At 46.9% G+C, this 22,001-nt stretch overlaps 1 protein-coding gene across 1 annotated transcript; it reads right to left on the bottom strand.

Annotated features, from left to right (window-relative positions):
* Positions 1 to 243: 243 nt before the first annotated feature.
* On the bottom strand, positions 244 to 21,204 carry LOC142581794 (uncharacterized). The gene is made up of 2 exons (XM_075691246.1): positions 21,135 to 21,204; positions 244 to 3,240 (listed from the first exon to the last, which is right to left on the bottom strand). Exons 1-2 carry the CDS (start codon positions 21,177 to 21,179, stop codon positions 2,725 to 2,727), a joined length of 561 nt encoding a protein of 186 aa, XP_075547361.1. The 5' UTR covers positions 21,180 to 21,204; the 3' UTR covers positions 244 to 2,724.
* Between the last annotated feature and the right edge of the window lie 797 nt (positions 21,205 to 22,001).

Raw genomic sequence — 22,001 nt, 5'->3', positions numbered from 1 at the left:
CTTGAATTTCATTCTGTTGTACAAGTGATAACGTTTCACTTGATTTCATCCTTTTCAGTCATTATCATTGACTCTTCGTCATTGCGTTACCAACGCGGTTGCGGAGCATTGAACTACATACAGCGTGGCTCACATGTCTGCTTACGTCGCACAGATTTCACCTTCGGTCTGCCGCCCTCTGTAGAAAAGAAAAGGCAGCCTCGTATACAAATTAAGTCAAGAGAAGACGGTAAAGACAGCACACAAATTTATTAGGATCAGGGCACGCATAAATATTGTAACGCATACAGCCAAGTGATATTATGACATATATTTCATCTAAGAGGACTAAACGTTATCGGGGGAAGAAAACGTCATGTTGCTCATTTTGATATATGGGAGTGATATTTCTCGGCATCGATATTTTGAAACGACGCCAACGGACTCTGGGCGCATGCCGAGAGCTCGCCGCAACAGCGCTCGTCTGTGGTCCGCGCAACTGCTTGTGCTGCTCGTTTGCCTTCGCTTCCTGCCGATTTTACAGATCCCAGCGCCGCAAATGAAAGTGCGCAACATTTTTGTCGTCATACCACTCTTTTTGTATGCTCACATTGTTCACTGCTTCACTTCACATGACATCAAGCGCTAGCGCTAACCTAAATGCATTCTTACTCAAATACGAGTATATCGCGGCCAACAAATCACCTCTGGTTGTCATCTTATTGAGTTCGGCTTACGCCGTCGTGCGTTACATGTGCTAAGCGAACGTATAATTTATCTACCTAGCTCTATCCACAATTTCGAACTTGTACTACTAGGTCGCGCTTACCAGACCTCATTTTTTTACCCAGAACAGTGCACGGTGGAGTATCCGTCAGTGATGAAAAATTGTGGGTGGGTTTCGTGATAGCCAAATGTAGCAAATAAATAGACGATTCTCTGAGCTCTTTTCATTTTTGGTTTGTTCGATACAAAGATGCTGGTACACGCACACACGCACACACACTAAATGGCAATACAATTCTCATCCATTCTCCGTGGCAAGTCTAAAGGTAAATGTTCTTTTTAACAAATGGCTCAGCGCATGACCTAAGGCTTAGAATCGAGTGAGAAGGATCGGGGAAAGTGAGCGGCTCGACTTTAGCCAAGTTCTACCGTAGCCAATAAACTTTAGATGGTAGTCACCGAGGCCAAACATGCTTTCTCTTTCGTGTCACAGAGGCTATACAGTGGTTCTCGTACCTTCTATACGCGGCTACGTTACAATGGTCTTCTTGCCGCACAGTGGAAGCTTATGAAGATCAAGAAGTTTCGCAGGTCGAACAAATAACTCTTAGCATATAGGCACAGTAGTGAAATATATTTCGTCACTACGTAAGCTCTCACCCTTCAGCTCATCACACGCAGTGCACTGACCTTCGGTCACTGTTGATCTTTCAGCCTTTTAGCAAAACACTTGCCTTTACATCACAACGATAACTCGGCACAATGCAGTTGTATCGAGTTTCACGAGAACAATCGTTATATCGGGTAAGAAACTCGCATTGAAAATGTGTACTTTCGTATAAATACTGCCTGACTTCTACTTGAGGTGTCAGCGAATCTTTACATGCGTTGGGCCGCTCTCAAAAGCAATAGTGGTTTCCACTAAGCATGGCACAACGCAAATTTGCAACAGCAAACGGTGGATGTCATCACACTGACTGCGAAAATCGGGCGAGGTACTACAGATTGTTATAAGCTTAATGCACCCTACTCACACTGTCCTGCAAAAAAGCATAAGTTCTCAACCGCTTTTATTTTGGCGTCTTCATTAAAAGCTACATGTCAGGCTATCTGCACTACACTAGATAGATAGATCCCTTGCTACTATGCCTCCATTTACTGCGAGTTGGCTTTTTTCTTGGGCACTCCCACTTTCCATTCCTAATTTCAGACGATATGAGAGTCAATTCTAAGTTGTACCCACGAGCACTTTTAAGACTACGAAGTTTCATTTTAATACATCATGCTGCCGATCATCACGTGTGCCTGACACATATGTGGAACTCTTAGCTTGTGTTGGTAACAATGTTTTACGATGACGTCCTTCTAACAATTAATAACAACATGACATGCTAAATTGCTATAATTAAATTACGAAAGAGAACGTCTCTGAAAGAGAACCCGTATGACGGTGCCTCACTTGAACGAACACCATTCTTGGTGCGGTTATTCCAGCTTTCTCAAAATGCTTTTGAACACGCCTCGTGGTACTTGCGCCAAGTGCAAGAGCAGACGCACATTCTTTGCCAACGGCAGGGACAGATGCTGAGAAACAGTTATGCCGTTTGAGACAAAATTTCGCCAGATCTGGCACTCTTATGGGCTGGCTGACAAGCACTAAAATGGCAGACTCCATGTCGTCAATCTTGGCCATTATAAACTCAAGGCGCTCATGGAAAGGACGAGGAGGCAGCTCAAATATGACGAATGTCACCCAATCGTTGACTGATGCCCGTTTGTTCGATATGGATAACCATGAGTCGTGGAGTTGAAAGCGATGACCCTTCAGACCTCAGCAGTAACGATGCCTCCTGATGCTAAACGGGCGCTCTGCAAGGTCCACGATGATTTGCTGAGTGTCTCGAAGGGTAGCAAATGATGACAGTGAACTTCACCACAATTGAAAAAAAAAAAACGAGGCGCCAGTGAAAGCGCTCAGGCCGCATCCCGTTCTTTCAGAGTAACATCTGTCCGGGGTAGTCAGGCCTTGTATGCTCCGGCGAAGGGCTTTGCGGCGTACGTGTTCTTCGAGGTCCCATAAAGACCGTTGTAGAGTTTTGCCGTGGAAAGGTAGGGGTATGCCTGGGCGTAGGCTGCCTGCAGTCCCTGCTTCCCGTATCCCAGTTTGTCAGTCTGGAAGGAGCCCGGAAAGTGGATCTTGTGCGCCGAGTGGAGCAAGGGCTTGGACGCTGCTGCAACCAGATCGGGCTTGACGGCGGCCGATGGCTTGAAGGTCGGATAGCCAGGCTGCTGCTGCTGTTGCTGCTGGCGGCGGAAGAACAGCGCGTTCACCAGGCCCCGAAGGCGAGATCCAAGCGATGGCCTCGCAACAGGCCTGGCCAGGTAGGCGGTCGGAAACCCTTGCTGGTACGCGAGCCCGTACACTGTGGGGTACGAGCCCAGCGGCTGCTGCTGCCGGAACGAGGCAGGCTCTCGCTCGGTGGCCGAGTCAGCATGCGCGCCCCTTCCTAGTGCCAGAACCACCAGCAGGAATAGCTGCGATCAGGAAAGCAGTAGACGGATTATTCACTTCATGCTCAACAAGCGCAACGACTTTTTCAGCGCGTTAGCGTTGCTTGATACGCAATGCGCACAACCCTTGTGCAGCGCTATAGCAGCATACGTATGCATCTTTCGAGCTTTTTCACGGCTCTTTCCACACATTTGACGGTATGGCACGTGTAAGCGCTTGTTCGAACTAAATAACGCTTGTCTCCTCAGATGTTCCAAGCGGTGTTTCTTTAAATGCTCCCACGTGCTGCATGCACCGCTGACACCAGTATTAAATGTTCCTATGATTTAAAGGGGGAGGGGGGGGGGGCATTTAGTGTAGATAACCACCTAGTAGGCGCGTCCATTGCGGCTGCCGCTGAATTGTGCCAGTTGGCTGAGCTAGGGTACCAGTGAGAAGAAAACAGGTACCCATAGCCAGTTTTCCTTACGCTGGTTCAGCTCTAGCCAATGAGCGGTGGCCGATACCCCACCAGGATAACTTGTAGCACACTGGCACACTACAGCCATACCGGCTTCCGTTTCTATAAGTATTGGTATTATTCCCGTCATACCTTCAGACGCTCTTACAGAAGTTGTATAGGCGCGTTTGCGTTGTCGCGAGATACAAAGCGTAAAATGTCGGAGCACAACGCAGCGCAAAAATACGAGTACGTCTCTCTCTCGTTTGTTCTACATAAAAGAATAGCAAGTAGTGGCGGGTCTCGACAAAAGAACACTGGTAGTGGAGCTTCCTCGTACGCGAACCTTCTTACAACGCGTGCAAACATTAGATCCTTTGTTTTTCACAATTTGCTATCCGAGGCCACAGATATCTCTCGATGGCCGAGGGCGGCTCGATGAAAGACTGCGTGCGGTTCAGCCGCTGCGGCCTTTGTTTCGCTTCCGTGGATTCCGCGACTGAATTCAGCGTTCTGGGCAGTCACCGTGAACGTGCTTCGCGGCGAGCATTAGGAAGCAGTTAGAGTGAGCTAATCGCATTTGTTCCCGTTCCCCGCCCCTCCTGCGTTCCGCGCTCGGCAGCATGCCACGGATGCGCACTCCCGTCCGCATCTGCGCACGCGAGGCCCCTTCGCCCAGCGAACGGAGGGCGAGTCAAGCAGGGAGAGGGGGTCACCGCGGGGCGCGTCTTTGTCTCGCGCTGGGACGAGCGATCCGACCGGGCAGGAAGTGGCCGTGACCGCCGCCGCTTGACCCACATCCGCAAACGCGCCCGCCACCTGCACCGGCAGTGCAGCTCTCTCTCGCTCCCCCAGCTGAGGCTGCCCCTCAAGTGGCCCCAACACTGGCCCCCTCCTCCTGGTCCTCAAGCCTGCCCCGCTTCCGAAGCCACCGCTTCGCGGACGCTTTCCGCGAGATTGTTCGCATTGTTCTCGCCAACTTTGTTGCCGCTGATTGTGGCGCAAATAATCCTGTACAGTTCGAACTTCTTTGAAACCGGCAATTTACGCAACTTCCAATGGACAAAATACAACAGCCATATAAGGGGCAGCTGTGGAAAATCTGTACTCGCTGTCAGTGTAGAACACAAATTACGGAGAGTCGTCTAATACGAAAACAAGAAACTGTCCACACATAGGCAGAACTGCGCTTGTTCTTCACCATGGAAAGAAAGTGCACCATGAATTATAGTTGATTTAGCGTTAACTGCTAACTACAGCCAACTTATATCTTTTTCAGTGTGTCTGTTGGCGGTGACAAGGTAGCAAACCAGCTGGCCCCTCGTTGATTCGCATCTGCTATATGAGTGTCGGAAGATGCACTGCGCCTACGGTGAAGTTCGCACTAATTTCCCTAGTGAAAACGCAGAACAGGCGAGTTCATCCTTTTATGTTTGCTACAACCAAGGTAAAGCATTGCCACTTATCTGACTTGCAGCATGAATTTTCGGCTGCTACCATACAGTTGTTTCGGAATAGAAATACCCAGTAATAACAAGACCTGACAGGTAAGTGAAGGAAGGCCTCCCGACTACCTACTAGGCACTTTCCTGCTCCGATGATTTCCTTTCGGAAAAATTACGCGTATGCGAACAGTTCATTAATGATAAAGGCACCTCGCGTTACGAGTGCGTTCCCTTCCCCCCTTCGAAATCAGTCGCTTCCACGAGTTTTTACCCGTAAATCCACACATCACAGGGATCTTAAACATTGCATTACCCTGAGCGTATAGGTTGTGGTAACGGCTTTTATCTTGAAGAGACCATAATAAATGTGCACGTGTTGTGAAGTGCTCGCATTCTATTTCGAAGTATGCTCTTGATTGGAATAATTTGTTTTCTCCGAGTTAAAAATCTCGTCTCGTTTTGTTTTACATTTTTATATGGAATATTAATGTTTCCAAAGTTTTGCTACAATTCCAGCGGCCCCACAAGAGCGATGGTTTAAGTTGATCTCTGCATTTAGGTCTCTCTCTCTCTCTCTCTCTCTCTCTCTCTCTCTCTCTCTCTCTCTCTCTCTCTGTTTTTTCAACCCTATATTGAGAGTGAGAGCCGTAATGTATAGTTTTCTGTGCAGCTGTCGATGTGAAATGAGCATCATATGCGCGTGCGTATATCAGGACGCATGTTAACGAATTCTTTCTGTTAAGTGCTTTTGGAAGATGATGACGTGAAAGATCATTCCCCTCGTTCTGCCATGTGTTCACGAAGTTTGCTGAAATCAAGACGTCATCGGCATTAATCTATTCCGTTATGTCTTAGGCTGCTGCTGAGAGCCTGTTGTAAGTCATACGCAGAGTTCCTTGCTAGAGACAGAAAGACAGAACGCCAATATAAGTGGTGTACTCACAGGGTTCCCATTTCGGCTTTCACGCGGAAACCTTACCCGCTTGTTCAAGTGAACAAACGAAAGCTTTATTCTACACGGGAACCTTGTTCAACTACACCCTTTGGTCGGCATTCTGTTCTGCTCTTTCGAAAATGGATTTACTTCCCGAACAGAGGAGAGGTCGTCCAATCATCGATTTCATAGGCAGTGTTTACTTGTATCCGACAGTAGCGTGTCGCATTTCCCGGCGCGTCACGACAACGCTATGCGCCAACGTTTGCATGCGGAGCATGACTTTTTCTGGCGACGATGACCGAGACAAGCTGTAATCCATTTCTGCCTGTTTTTATATGCAGCTGAGGAGAGGAAGGCAAGCGTCAGGATTTTTCCCCCCGTCTCCTTCGCCCTTTTTGATTTTCTCTCGTCCGGAGCACTGATGCGCTTCCAAGCGCATTACCGTCGTTTAACTTGGTCCAACGTGCCGACAAGGAGATGCGATCCGCCGCTTTAGCACTCATGTGAGCACGACTATTATTCGCTGGCTGGATGCCTCCTTGTTCTGCACCAAAAATAAAAGCATTTCTGAAACTTGCCGTGCAGAAAGGTTCACGATCTCCTTCCTTGTAAAGCAGCAGTGAGGCTTTCAAAGAGAGCTTATTTCGTAGTACGTGTGTAAAAAGTGGGAGAACAAAGAATATTACAGGCTAGAAGTATGCAACGTTTAGATAAAAGGACAAAGTCCTATTGCCGAGGCGTTGGCTCAAACGCGAAGTTTCTCTTCAACGCGCACTGTTGATCATCACGAAATAGCAGGAGTAAAATGTTTTCTATCGAACGTGATGACCTATTCTAGACGCATTAGGAGTAGTGGTGCTTGTTAACATCTATTAGGGACACCTGATGTGCATTGCAGAAGACACGATAGTAGTATCGAACACTATGTGAAGAAAAACGAGATTATTCGCGGATTCTACTGCTCATTTCCTAACTATAGATAGCGTAGTAACATTCACAGATTTATAATAACGAATTGAATGTCATTCTGTTCGCAAAAGAGTCCGAATGCGGGCTGTTTGGAGCACGTTACAGTTAAACGAAATTACAGCGAGACAGGCCAAACGGAACGAACAGACGAAGCGCTGACTATCAACCAATATTGCCTCAAGAGAGCAATATACAATTTATTTTCCGCTTACGTCGGCACTATCCTCGATATCAAAAACTTGAAAACTGATATTCACCGCGCTTTTTGTTAACCCATATATGCCTAAACGTTAGCAACTTAAATATTTAAGAATATTTTTAATAGAAAGCATTTCCGAAGGTTCATAATACAGTATCAGCCTTTTAGTGACATGAACATTATTTTTAACCCTTGGATCTGAGTCGTCCTACGTATGGGACGCCAGGCAAATGCGCTTCTTATCGCGTGTGATTAAATTTTAGCTTTCGTACGAACTCCTATGTAAAGTTTCTCACAACCGATGGTAGTATTCACGTGGAAGTGCGAACCCATTATTAGTTTGTCCGGCAGAATCACAAAATGAACGTACAAGCAAATCCATTTTGTGTTTATTAAAGATACTGTCGTCCTTTTCCATGTAATGGCTTATAGCCATAGACGTTCTGGCATATATGACTGCTAGAGTTCTTTGGCATGCTTCAGGTGAGCTTTATGACTTGCTACCCTCTATAGCTTGAATGCATTTTTTTACACACACATCAAAAAGTTAAGTAGCGAAGACTACCGCTTCTTGTCAATATAGCAGCACAGTAAATTGCACTGTTTTGGTTATGTCTCACCATTCCACATGTGCTAGCATTATATCGTGTGATTGTAAAGGCTTTGAATTTTGACCATGATACTTCAATGAATTTTTCTCAAATGTCTCAATACCAGTTCGTCAGGTTGCACGCCGTAATTATTAGACGTGACTGCAAGAGTTCTGTAGCGTTTACAGTGAAAGACTATTACTTTGGAATCTCAATCAACTCGGTAATCAAAAGCTGGTAGTCATGCTTTGAAAATTACTTGGAAAAATTTCGTCTATATTCTACCACTCTAGGTAAGGCACGCCTAAGATAAAGGGCCTGAAACCACTTCCTCTTACCCCGTGTATCGTCGAAGCATTGATTACTTTGCTGTCCGTAGCACTTGGTGTTATCTACAAGAAAAGTGGCCATTTCATCAGTGAAACATTTTTCGGACTTTGCAGTCAGGGCTGCTCCTTCATAAATTGGTGTGCCACAGGACCGGGTGCAAGGAAAACACGTTCAGATTGCGCTTGTGCTCACTTTCTACAAAACGTCTGACATTTTGCTGGTGGCTCAGTGCTAACCTTACTATCGTCACTGGACTGCGAAGCTTTGCGCAACCGAAAACGTTGTGTCTGCGAATCGCTCTACTGGTAGCGCATTCCTCGCTGCTTTCCTCGTCACCTATAGTGCCGCAGCTTGATGTTCATGTGGAAGAATAAAGGTGGATGATGGCGCATCATCACGAGTGCCAGTTTGGTTCAACATTATCTTCAACCTCTGTAATGTTTTGTTTGCAAAAGACTGAGCAAGGAATCTACTCTCCCAAGTATAAAGGAACAAAACAGTTAATGTGACAGACGCGAATTAATGATAACGTCTGACCCTCTTTGGCATCATGCATTACGTACTATATAGGCTCCCGAAACCACACCTAGTCTGGCTATCGTCCAACATGTAGGACGTTGCTGTTTAAAGCGTCGTAAATTATGCAGTTTTAAATACAAGGTATTGATATCCTGTCGTATATGCCGTTGGTCCCTTGTAGACAGTTAAACACTATCTTGGCAAAAACAAGTTATATTTAGAGCAATTTTGCACAGTTCTGTAGCGAGGTGTCGCCCCTCTCGATGTTCACACGTTCACAATGTTACACCTTTCGTCAAGCGAAAAGGTCGAGAAACACACTTGCCAAAGTGTGCACAGACAACATTATGACATTGGGATTACAGGCTAGTGGCCTCGAGCTTTTCTATAATAAAAGTGCGAAGTAATTGGGCACCAAAACAGTGTACTACATGACCACATGTAAGGCACTAGGCATGTGGGGGACACCCGTCGCGGTAGCCGCGTGGCTGTGGCGTTGTGCCTGCCGAGCTCGAGGCCCCGGCCGGGGTAGCCGCATTTCGACGGAGGCGAAGAAATTCAGAAACGCTCGTGTACTTAGATTTAAATGTATCTAAAGAGTCCAAGGTGATCAGAAATTATCCTGGGTTTACTACTATGGCGCGCCTCATAACCAGATCGTCGTTTTGTCAAGTAAAACCTCAATTGTCGTTGTTGTTGTTGTAACATATCATCTTCAAACACTTAATCGTTTTCTTAGAGACGAGCGGCATTTCTTCATCTAACCAGCAGGGGTTCCGTAGCAGATTATCGACTATAACGCAACTAACAGAGGTTGTTCATGATTTAGCACTGTCTATTAATAACTGCGCGTACACAGATATTACACTACTAGACTTTACTAAGGCCTGTGATTTCGTATGTCACAACAAACTAATTGCAAAGCTCCGAAATATTATTGGAGGTGGATTATTAACAAGTTGGATTGAAGACTTTTTAACTGGCCATTCCCAATATGGTCCTGTTTGAGTAAGTACCATCAGAAACCCGGCCTGTCACGTCCGTTGTACCACAAGGCCCTGTTCTGGGGCCTCTGTTATTTCTTATTTTTGTTAACGATATCACAGACAATATCTTTTGCTTGCAACACTAGGCCCTTCGCAGACGACTGCATTATTTACAAAGAAATTAATAGTCATTCATATCACCTTGCACTAACTGATTCCTTAAACCATTTCTCGAACTGGTGCGACACGTGGCAAATGTCGATTATCCCCAAAAAGCAGTATGTGTGACGATGACGCAAAAAAAAGAAGCTATCGAATATGATTACAGGACCAAAGGTACTAGGCTTCAAAAAGTGAATGAACAAAAATATTTAGGTGTCACGATTGCTTCAAACCTCAGATGGGATGCGCACATTTCTAATATTACTTCAGTTGCCCTGCACAAGCTGTTTAATCTTCGCAGATGCGTCCGGCTGGCTCCTCAATCTACCAAGCTTTTAGCCTATACAACCTATGTTAGACCTGTATTAGAATGCGCTAACACAGTATGGTTTTCTTATACAGTCACTTAATAACATTAAATAACTAGAAAATGTACAGGGGTAGGCTGCAAGACTCATCTGCAGCAATTATAAGCGCACTGATTCTCCCACAAATATGTTGACAAGCTATGGCTTCGAAAGACTGGCGATTAGAGCAAAACAAGAGCCCCTGAAATTTCTTTTTCAGCTACTTCACAACTATTATAAAATTGACACGTCATTGTACATCCGTCCATCAGAATCCCGCGTAACCCGGCACAAACATTCCATACACATTAAAAGAGTACTCTTACCACAAAAACACTTTCAAGCAGTTCTTTTCACTTGCTGTCAGGGAATGGAATTGTTCAGACCCATCGATTCCTAATGCGAATTCATTATCGGACTTTGCCTCAAAAATAGAAAATATCATCCGTTAATGCAGTAACGTTCTCAGCCCCAGAGGCATTTCGCCATCATTGGAAGCATATTAGGGGCCGAATGCTCACAACAGAGTGATATCATATTTGTTGTTATCTCTCTGTGTACCTTGTCCATTTCATGTATAAAAAATTGGCAGTGGCTTGGCTCCGCTATACCAGAATATACGTAGCGAAAGCTACGGCATATCATGGTTAGCCTTGGTTAATCTTGACTGCAAGTCCAGGTTGGTCTGGTTGTCTAGCTATGTTGCGGCGTTTAGCCAATGGTTCGGCGCGCTGTTCGTCTGTTTCCTGGGCGATTCGTTTCCTCTTCATCTCGTTCCGATGTCGATTCCAGGCCTCCTCCTGCTTGTCAAAATTGTCGCCGTCCATACTACCGCCTCAACTGTGGTTGCGGCGCACGTGAGCTCTCCTCTTCAATCCTCGGACATGCTATCAGGCATGCGACGCAGCTGACAAAGCGAGCGGAGGCGAGCGCAACGACGAGGAACACGGTGTGACGTCTTACCAAACGGCGGAAGCGGAAAGGCGCGGCGCTGCGCAGCGGCGGAACACCTGTGGCTTGGTGCTACTAGTGGCGCATGCGCAGTAGTGACTAGGGAGCGAGAGAGAGGGAAAAAATATCCGCGGCGAGGCACGCGTTCTGACTTCATGTACCTCCTCGGAGCACCGCCACGGCGAAATCGCAAGTTCGCGGCCAGTAAAGCTTTCGCTTTAATATCTGTTATCTTTTTCTGTTGCTTACTTTGTGTTATCTGAGCTTAAAAAACGTGTGCAGCTTGCGCTAGTGGTGCAAGGTTGGAGTCAGCAGCAGAGCTTGTGATCACCTAGCTTTTGCATGGCTTGCTTAAATTGTTTGTAGGTTTTGCGAGGTTATGCTAGGTTTGCTAAGTTGTTGGTAGGCTGGGCTAAGTCGTTTCTAGGTTTTGCGAGGTTATGGTAGGCTTGGGGGAGGGGGGGGTAAGTTGTTTCTAGGTTTTGAGAGGTTGTGCTAGGTTTTGCTAAGTTCTTGTCTCGGCGAGCTTGACGCTGGAGGTATTCGAGCAGTCGCAGGCCGAGAACGCGTTCTCGGCGACGTCGAGCGTTCAGGCGCCGACTCTCGCGTTCCCTGGACTGAAACTCGGGATCCTCGACTCGGCGTCGCCTCTTCTCAGCCGCAGCTTCGGCGCGGTGTTCCGGATCAGCTCGGCGGCGACGCATCGCTTCGCGCTTGGCAGTACGGCGCTCTTGCTGGTAAGTCACTTAATCTTCGGGCGTCCGGACTTTCTTCGGTCTTCCCATGGCAGCAGCATGTACACACGCAGTAGAGAAGACGAGAGGTGTGTCGCCGCGCCGGCTGCTTCGAGCTTTTACTCGCCTGTGACGTCACGACTTCGCCTTACGGGCGCGCAGGTGGTTGCTAGGCAATGCGAGGTGGTGCACAGCTGGGCTGAGTTTTCTGGTAATGCTCCACGGTGGAACTAAAAGCTTAAGCAGCTCCGCTGTTAAAATCTGTGCTTTTTAAATTGTTTATAATATAAGTGTAGTTTTAAATTATTTATAATATAATCTATAGCGGCTCCACAGCCACCGTAGTCCTCCATAAAGAAAGCAAGAAAATTCCAATAAAGAAAGGCGTCAGGCAGGGAGATACGATCTCTCCAATGCTATTCACAGCGTGTTTACAGGAGGTATTCAGAGACCTGGATTGGGGAGAATTGGGGATAAGAGTTAATGAAGGATTGCTTAGTAACTTGCGATTCGCTGATGATATTGCCTTGCTTAGTAACTCAGGGAACCAACTGAAATGCATGCTCACTTACTTGGAAAGGCAAAGCCGAAGGGTGGGTCTAAAAATGAATCTGCAGAAAACTAAAGTAATGTTTAACAGTCTTGGAAGAGAACAGCAGTTTACCATAGGTAGTGAGGCACTAGAAGTGGTGAGGGAATACATCTACTTAGGACAGGTAGTGACTGCGGATCCGGATCATGAGACTGAAATAATCAGAAGAATAAGAATGGGCTGGGGTGCGTTTGGCAGGCATTCTCAGATCATCAACAGCAGGTTGCCATTATCCCTCAAAAGAAAAGTTTATAACAGCTGTGTCTTACCAGTACTCACGTACGGGGCAGAAACCTGGAGGCTTACGAAAAGGGCTCTACTTTAATTGAGGACGACACAACGAGCTATGGAAAGAAGAATGATAGGTGTAACGTTAAGGGATAAGAAAAGAGCAGATTGGGTGAGGGAACGAACGCGAGTTAATGATATCTTAGTTGAAATCAAGAAAAAGAAATAGGGGGGGGGGGGGCATGGGCAGGACACGTAATGAGGAGGAAAGATAACCGATGGTCATTAAGAGTTACGGAATAGATTCCAAGGGAAGGGAAGCGTAGCAGAGGGCGGCAGAAAGTTAGATGGGCGGATGAGATTAAGAAGTTTGCAGGGACAACATGGCCACAATTAGTACATGACCGGGGTAGTTGGAGAAGAATGGGAGAGGCCTTTGCCCTGCAGTGGGCGTAACCAGGCTGATGATGATGATGATGAATATAAGTGTGTATAAGTTATAGGTGTTACAAGCGTGTTGTTTATAGAATTTCAGCTTGGCATTCATTCCTAATTATCATTAAGGAAAGTTGTGCATACCTTTAGCTCTTATACCTTTGTGATGAATGTCACTGCACATGGATTCCTGTTTCTGTTTTGCCGTATGGTGCTGATTTATTATACCTGCATGTACAATCTGTACGCCTACCCGCTATGGTCTCGGAAAAAGACTGGCAGTATTGAAAACAAATTATTATTATGGTATAATATTTATTATTATTATTATTATTATTACTATTATTACTACTATTATTATTATTACTATTATTATTACTATTATTATTACTATTATTATTATTATTATTATTATTATTCGTAGTAGTAGTAGTAGTATACCCTCGATGTTTTTCATGGGCACATCAATAAACACATTTGATTGATTGATTGATTGATTGATGCAGGAATATGCTAAGGTACGTAGCCGGGCTACGTCAATTGTACAATTCCTCCTTTTAACGCGATAGCGTTAAGGAGCTCGTGTCGCAGAAAAGCCGGTGTCGTCGGCGTCGGTGTCGGGTGTCGGCGTCGGCGTCCGCGGCGTTGGCCGTGAGCGATAAATCATGGCAGGCACTTCATAAATAAAAAGCAACTTCCAAGATGGGCTGGGTGGGAATCGAACCAGGGTCTCCGGAGTGTGAGACGGAGACGCTACCACTCAGCCACGAGTTCGATGCTTGAAAGCGGTACAAAAGCGCGTCTAGTGAATGCTGTGTTGCCTTAGAAACGAGCCGTAGAAAGTTATACTGCGGTGTATATCGGTAATTATGCGCATGTAACTTACAGAAGTCGCATTTACACGAATAGCGAAGTACGTTTCCGCTACATTTCTTCTGCGCTTACCACACACGCAGAGCCATCTTGCGGCAAACAATAGACCCCCTCCTCTCAATGTACGGCGCTGCCCCGACAGGTGGCGCGCCGCGCGCGCATTGGGGCTGTGCGCGGACCGGTGCCAGGCGCCTCGCGTCCCAGACTCCCTCTCCCCTGACGACGCTTCGCCGTGCTCCCACAGAATCAAGCGCCGTTCCTTTCTTTAGATTACTATCTATCTATCTCTCTGCCCGTGCCGATCACGACGTTTGGCTGGCGTAGATCGTTTCCCCCTCCGAGACACCGAGTTCTTTGCTTCGTTCCGTTTGTTCAGGCGCGCGTTTCGTTGCCGCGCCGAACGCTGCGTTGCTCGACGCTCACCGCGTGATAGGTGGGCGCAGAGTCCGATGCGGGGCGCCTCGTAAGTGATCACTGTCTGAGCGCATTGTCTTACACCCCTTGGCGGGTCGACGGCAACGCTGTCGCGTTCCACTCTTGAAGGCGAAGCTTAAGCGTCCTCCAATTTTTTCTTTGCATTATAGGTTACAAAGTGATTCTTAGTCCAATGTTCAACGGAGGGCCGTCGGGTGAAAAAAGGAACGTAACTGAACGAAAACATACAAGCCACCAAATAAAATTTTGAAAGTGATTGCGTGAATCCCAAGCGTAATTATCATGGACGTATAAAATGAAAATCAGCAGTATTGAGCTGCCGCAGTGTTGATTAGACAAATTCAGCCATTTCGGTTCCAGATGAAGAAAGTCTTAATGGAACGTAAATGGCAGTGCACGAAGTGTTCGGAAACTGTTGCTTAGTATAAGTAAAAATTAAAAAAGAACATTCGTTCGTATTTGGTATTGGATTCCGACAAAGGACGAAAGTGGCAGCCTATCACTTGGCCATGGCTCGAAGCGTCCCTTCGCTTTCATTTCGAGCATCTTCTTTTCTTGGCACGAGCAGATACTGTTCCAGGATTAAATATGCAGTGACAGGAGCATCAAAGGGGCGGATCAAGTGCGACCTAGACAAATCTGACTTCTTTTTGTTTGGTTTTTTTTTTTTTGCGTACAGCGCCCAAGGTAATTAGCTCGCATATGGTCGCAGGGAAGTTGAAGCTACCGTAGATATCTTGTGCACCACCGTGAAATCTAGACCATGCACTCCTTCGCATTTTCTGTCCATCCCGACTCCAGCAGGGCTGCTGCCAGAAAATATGCCGTAGCGAGGTTTCGCCAGTGGTCCTCGGTTGCTGCGGTCATCGCCAGCTCGGGCGTTCCATATTCCTCGCAGCGGCGGTCGCGTCCCGATGAGAGCAGCAAGCAAAACAAAAGCTCTCGTGTGCATGGATTTATGTGCACATTAAACAGCCTCAAGAGACTAAAATAAACCCGCATCGCTGCACTACGGCGCCCCGCATAACCGACGGTGCAGCTCTGGGACGTTGAGCACCGTCAGCACACGTGACAAGCGCCGAGACTTCGTAGACGTAGCTGCAGTGGCGGCACCCTCTCCGCCCCGTCGTCAGATTGCGCAGGCGCGGTTAGGTCGGTCAGCGGCGCTCTGGTTACGCATGCCCGCCTTCATCCGCCTGTCCCGCTTCTTGCAACACATTAGTGGTCTGGTGACCTTAAACGCCGCCGTCCTCGGATCAGCGGGCGTCAGGGAAAGGCCGCGGCTGCCGAGCGCGTCCGTTGGACCGAGATGCTTGCGTCAGCCAGCAGCGTGCAGGAAAGCTGCTGTCAAGGGAAGTCGCAAAGATGCGGCTGCACTGCCCAAGGCTCCGGCGCGCGCATATCGACAGGAGGCGCTCCCTTTGAGTGATGTGCGCGCGTCGCCTCTCACCTATTTCGAACAATTGACACAGGCTCGAAAGGCATTGATTTCCATTAAAATCAAGAATATTTGTGGACAACTTTTTCAATGTAACCCGAGGCCACATCTTGTAACGACCCCCCCATTTCTTCTATTCCCATTCTTCTTGCCCTTTGTGATTAGCCCAGATGTCGCCGCGCCGCCGTAATCGCCGGGATTGCCCGCTATATATAGGCGCGGCGAATGGTAATAAAGGAATAAAGAATGAACGATGGATCGTAACAAAATACGATCCCCGTACAGGATGTCCGTTCAAAGTGACAGACAATGCAAAGAAACTCTGACGATTTCTTGTTCTGCTTCTGGTCGGCGCCAATCAGTATGTCCACGTTTCTGGCAACGGATTCTTACGACGACGAGCCCTGACATCGTGTGCTCCTTCTGCAGCCCGTCTGCGTTCACCCGTCTGCTTCCCCCGACTCTTTCCTTCAGCCTCGGTTCGTTTACTGCTCAACTCCAGTCCGGCTTTCACCTAGAGCAGAGGCCGCACGCGAGGCATCCTGCATGTAGACTTCCTTCGATACTTTGGGTCGTATCTTGCAGGAATTATTTTTATCCGCTCCTGTTCATTCCGTATCATCCACGCTGCCGAGTGGCCCATGCCAGCTACAGTGATGCATGGCTTCGTGCGAGCCATAGAAGAACAAAAATATTGAAAAAATAATACGGATCATTAGGAAATACCATCGCAGGCGTTGTTCTGGGGTATGTATCGCAGCGCTTCAGTCGTTTGCAAACACGCTGCTTGTCCAAATACAAGATGCGAGGTCGTTCACGAATATAAATATATTCTCATATATAATATATAGTATAGAATATATAATATATAATATATAATATATAAGTTCCATCTGCGAATATATAAGTTCACAAGAATATATAAGTTCCATCTACGCTTCCACGTGTCATCCGCTTGTGGAACGACCTTTCCGATTTCCTGGTAGCTGAAGCTAACAAAGAAAAATTCCGTCACGACATAAACATTCATTTCTTACTTAAAAAAAAAAAACGTCTTGTCTGCGTTGTTTCTTGTATGCTTTTTTTCTTTTTATCTTAGAATTTTAGAATTTGTGTAAACTTGACTATTCGTTGTATTATTATTAGCAAAGCATTGTATAATTGTATAATTTTGTATAATTGTTTGCTCTTTATACTGTGTAACATTTGTTTTCCCATACCCAATGAACATTCTTCAGGCCTGTAAGATTTTTTGAATAAATAAATATGCGCAGGCTCGGCAGTCACCGCGGGCGTTGGCAGACGAGATGTCCTCTTGCTCAAAGTGAGCAAATGATATTGCAGGCGTGATAGCTCTATTACGGCTAACTACTGGAATGCGTCACATTAGCAAACCAAATGGCGATAAATACAATAGCGCTTAGATGCTTAGCGCGGTATTTTAGGATGACACTCGAAACACAAGACGACAGACACAAGCGCGGTCGTTTCCTGTTTCAAGTGTCCTAAAAAAACCACTTAAAAACCAGTAATATTTTAGACACTGACATTCATTCGTTAAATAAAATTAATTAGCTCAATTCTTTCTTGTTGTTCTAATTGTCCATATGTTAATTAAGAGGTTGCAGATAATCATAAAAGACCTAAAAACGAAGTGTTTCCAACAAGGTACACATCGCGTGTTTACTGTTTTCGGCAAATAGAGAAAGCCCGCGAAATATGAAAAATATGATGCGGCTGCGCAACCGTAGGCGCGGACCTTGGTGAGCACTAGGGTGCCCCGCAATGTCCTCCTCCCCCACCGCCGGGGAGGAGGATCGACATCGAGGTCGCGCCATCAAACAGTCTCAGCAGGAGAGGTATTCATCTGGGCCGGGCGGCGGTGATATGGGCAGGCGTGTTCTCTCCACGACGCGCGAACTGCTCCCGACGATTATTGCGAATCAAGAATCAGAAAACCCGCTGCACTGAACGGTGAGCCTGAGAAACGGCTTGCTTTCCCGCTGAGTCTGCTCGATGGCAGTGCGATTCATGAGCGCCCGAGTGCGAAGCCATGTGGTACTTGTCATATTTCGTGGACTTCCTAAATTTTCTGAAGAGAGTAAACACGCGATATGTGCCGGCCTTGCTGGAAACGCCACATTTTGACGTCTTTTACGGTTCTCTACAACCGCCTGATTCCCAACTTGACAATCAAAAATGTTAGATAATTACTTTTTAATAATAATTGGGTTTCAGAGAGCCGATGGTTTCTCTAAAAATACTGTGAACGACATGCGCTTGTTCTCATTCACATAGAATAATACCTTTTCTTTTAAGACTAGGTGCATAATAGCTAAAAAGCATGCTGGCATCTTCTCAACGAGACTCCAAACAACATCCACTTGCTCTTGTTCACGTGTTTGTGTGTGCCTGTGTTCTGTTTTCTTTTTTTTTTTAACTCTGTGCATGACAGCTGAGGCACCCTGTATGTACTACACACGAGACGTGCGGTAGCTTCTGTTTGTTTTACAGACAAAGCTTGTTTAAATGTTTTGTATGCGGCGTCGCAAGTAGAACTCTGGCGTAGCACGTCTAGATTCCGTCCCGCTTCGAATTATTCGTGTTCGGATTTTACTAATTTCCTTCCCTTTCTTTTTTTTTTTTGCTTGTTAGTCGCTCAGAACAGACGCGATGGGAACACTTTTGAGCGAATATATTTCTTATACCCTCCAAGAGCAGTTCAAGTAAAGTGCAGCGATTTAAGTCGGCATCTTGAAACTAATAATAAATGGGAAATGAGACATCCGCCCAAACGTGGCATTTGCTACAAAGGGTTCCTCGAAAGAAAAGCCTCGCAGTTGAAGAAAAATTTCTTCTAATCAAATCCAGCCGATTGGTTGGCTGTCTAAACCATGACTCACGCACGTCGTCTGTTCAAGGCTGCGATTTCATTTCATTTTGCATGTACTGTCTCCATTTACCTGTTACCTTTGCCTTACCATTTACCTTTTTCTAGGGCATTTCTTCTCCTTCGTCCCATTCCCTGAAGAGCAGCATGTAGGCGAAAATACGCTGGCTAAATACTCTGCAATTTCAATGAAGAGCATTCCTTCTCACACTCATCTATTGAAGAAGAAGAACGCCATGTTAAGCCTACTCGTTTGTATTTCAGTCGAAAACCGGCAAGGAGCGAGTACATCGCATCGAAGCCACTGGAGGCTGGCGAGAGCGGAATCGGGTAACCGTGCAACCCGAATATCGCGAACTAAAGCGACAGGAGTGCTACAGAACGCAACAAAGCCAATTATGATGGCGAAGCTTGCGTCGTTTTAAGTTCATCAACATCGCTGTATAGCAGTGTCATATATATATATATATATATATATATATATATATATATATATATATATATATATATATATATATATATATATATATATATACGTGGAAAAAGTGGTTGGCGAGAATTGTGCTGGAATGGGAGCTACGTACCTATAGTAAGCAAAAACGGCACAAATATGCACCATATATGAACGGCCGTGGTTGACGCCGCACTTGTTTTGTATGATGGCGCAGAGAAACCTCGATTTTCTTTCTTTATATTGCCGGAATACATATATTTGCGAATGTGATAATATGCGGCGCGCAAGCGTAGCACGCGAACCTAATAAAAATCAAAGAGAAACAAAAAATTATTTGGTGACACGTAAGTACTCAGTACAAGCTACGCCCATAAATACACTATGCACCTCACATGCAACAGTAAAACGTCCAGCGTTCAGTCTGAAAATTTTCGCGCTGACAAAAACTGACCGCACAGTGAGCATCCCATCCCCTTCTTCTTCAGTTTGTTTTGGTTACACCCTCTTCTCAATCTCCTTGTTGCTACCTCGATCGGCCCCTGCTTCACGTGGATTAAGTGCAAGAGCCCCGGGCCATGTGGTGTAGTTTAAGTAATGGTGTTGCTTTTTGCTGACGGCAGCTGTCGTGAACGTTATGAAAGGTAACGAGCGCTTTCGTGGTGCTTGGTCTCGTATTTGTACTGTTTCTGAGCACATTACGGGGTCTCTACACGTACGGCACTAATAACAACGCTCTGTGGCCTTAACTGAAAACAAAGGGAAGGAACAGTGCCATTCTCTAGGCTGCTGGCAATAGCTTAAATGCATCCAGAAATTGATTGATCTATATGTCTAAAACGCAGACGCTTAACAAGCTACAAATTTAGTTTGTGTTTGATAAGTATTTGGTGTGAACGACCTTATATGATTTGTCCGGCAGTCTCTTGACTCAAAGCTGCTCGCCAGCGCCATGATTGCGTGGAATCCTGCAGGACGGGGAAGGGTACAGCTGACCCTCTGTTACCCGAGAATGGAAAGGGGGAGGGGGTAGTGCTGTGGCACTGCCTCTGTGTAAGTAGCCTAAGGCACATTCTGAGCGCCTAATTCAGATGAAGGGGCGAATGTGCACAGCTCGACCTGTTCGGTAGAGTCTCACTGCGGGCTGCTCAGTCCAGGTTATTTGTACAAAATTGGCGGTACTGGGCTCGATACGAGCGGACCGCTCTATAGCCCTGCCTCTCGCGTCACTCTACACCAAGGGTCACTCACACTTTGTCGCGGATCACTGTCGCTCCTTAGCAATGGACAGAAAACACGCACAGAGACGTATTCTTCACCCCCCTCTGTAGTGTGACTCCACGGCATGAAGTGAGGTGTAAATTCTGCAGTTTCGTCAAGCATTATTTTGAGTTCCCGTTTTAGGTTCCTTACTTCTACTCACCGTGTTCTGTCGTCGTGCTCGAACTGATGCAATGTCCATATCACCATGTGTAACCTCTAGCACTGCTTCACAGTTGCGCTGCGAGTATTCGACTATTTTATCCTTCAGGTATTAAAGCGTTACCACAACAGTGTCTGCAAATGAACAAATATAAATGCAGAAAATATAATCCGATGCTCAAGCTACAATACAATAGATGTTGATCCTGCTCACATTCATCGGATAGTTGGTTATACGGGTACCTTTTCGCAACCCGCCCTCTATTTCAAGGTATTCGTTCCCATAGCAGGAAGCAGTATATGCGAACGAGGGTGGGACAGGGGAGGAGGTCATTAAATATATGGTTGGGGGGGGGGGGCAATACTCACGTCGAATCACTCGTGTAACACAAGGAGGAGGTACGAGCGAAAGGTCGACCGTGTCACCACCGCGATTACGGCAAGAACACGGGATTCCACGCGCGCCCGACGCGCGCAGCTCGGCTCGGAGACCCGACGGGCAGATCCGGCGTCCGGCCAGAAGCGTTGTCGGCCGTTGCACTCACCGTGACGGCGGTTGCGAAGAAGCGAGGCGGCGAGGAAGAATCCATGTCTGCGCGTGCGACTGCTTTCCGACCAAGGGGGGCGTCTGGGGGATGCGCGCTTCCGGATGCGCCTCTTATACGAGGTCGGCCTCGATTCGGGTCAGGTTCACGGACGAGGAGGGGGGTGGGGGATAGGAGGTGCGACCACCGGCAGCAGCCGAGCGGCGCTGGAAGACCACCGGAGCGACTTTCACGGAGCTCGTTCCCCCCCCCCCCCCCCCCACACACACACAGCCTCCCACTGCAGAAGCCCCGGCTACCTGCAGTGATGGCAGTGGAATTCCCCCGTTGTCGTGAGCTGCACCTGCGAGAACCGCTCCGTGGAGCGAATGCTCGAATCGTAACCGCGGACAGCGGGTATGCGCGTCGGAGAGCACCGTCCGCTCTCCTGCGGCACCGGCAGAGTTCCTCCCAGCTGCGGAGTGTGCATCGACGGCCGAATGGTGGGGCCAGTAGACACATGCCGAACAGGGCACGCCAGAGGACAGGGAAGCTGTAAACGCGATCTATGCTAACAACTGATGGTTTGCTGCGCCTCACTGACATCGTATACAACGGAATGTTAAAAAGGGTACCACCCAGAAAAACAATCTGTCACAAGACGTACCTAGCCGTCTTCCCCGTCATCATGTCTGTATTGTTTGTGCTAAACTGCATGCAACAGTGCGTGCAACTGCATGGTGGCATGTTCGCTGTGAGAAACTCAAGGTGAAACAACACGAAAGAAAGTTAACGCAGACTGTATAAGCGTATACACGTGGCAGCACACACGCGTACCAGGGCTAGCATTGTGTTCTACCGACTGAAACATTATTTTTGAAGACAAAC

The sequence above is a fragment of the Dermacentor variabilis genome, chromosome 5 (assembly GCF_050947875.1).
Source record: "Dermacentor variabilis isolate Ectoservices chromosome 5, ASM5094787v1, whole genome shotgun sequence".
In the NCBI taxonomy this organism is placed as follows: domain Eukaryota; kingdom Metazoa; phylum Arthropoda; class Arachnida; order Ixodida; family Ixodidae; genus Dermacentor; species Dermacentor variabilis.
Note: the sequence above shows the minus strand (reverse complement) of the source record. Positions and strands in the feature narration are given on the sequence as shown.

Bases quoted from the DNA above. Each gene is read 5' to 3' on its own strand.
- LOC142581794 (XM_075691246.1), bottom strand. From the start codon at position 21,179: ATGGATTCTTCCTCGCCGCCTCGCTTCTTCGCAACCGCCGTCACG. The intron at 3,241-21,134 runs GTGAGTGCAACG...TCCTGATCGCAG, and splicing joins TCTTCGCAACCGCCGTCACG to CTATTCCTGCTGGTGGTTCT.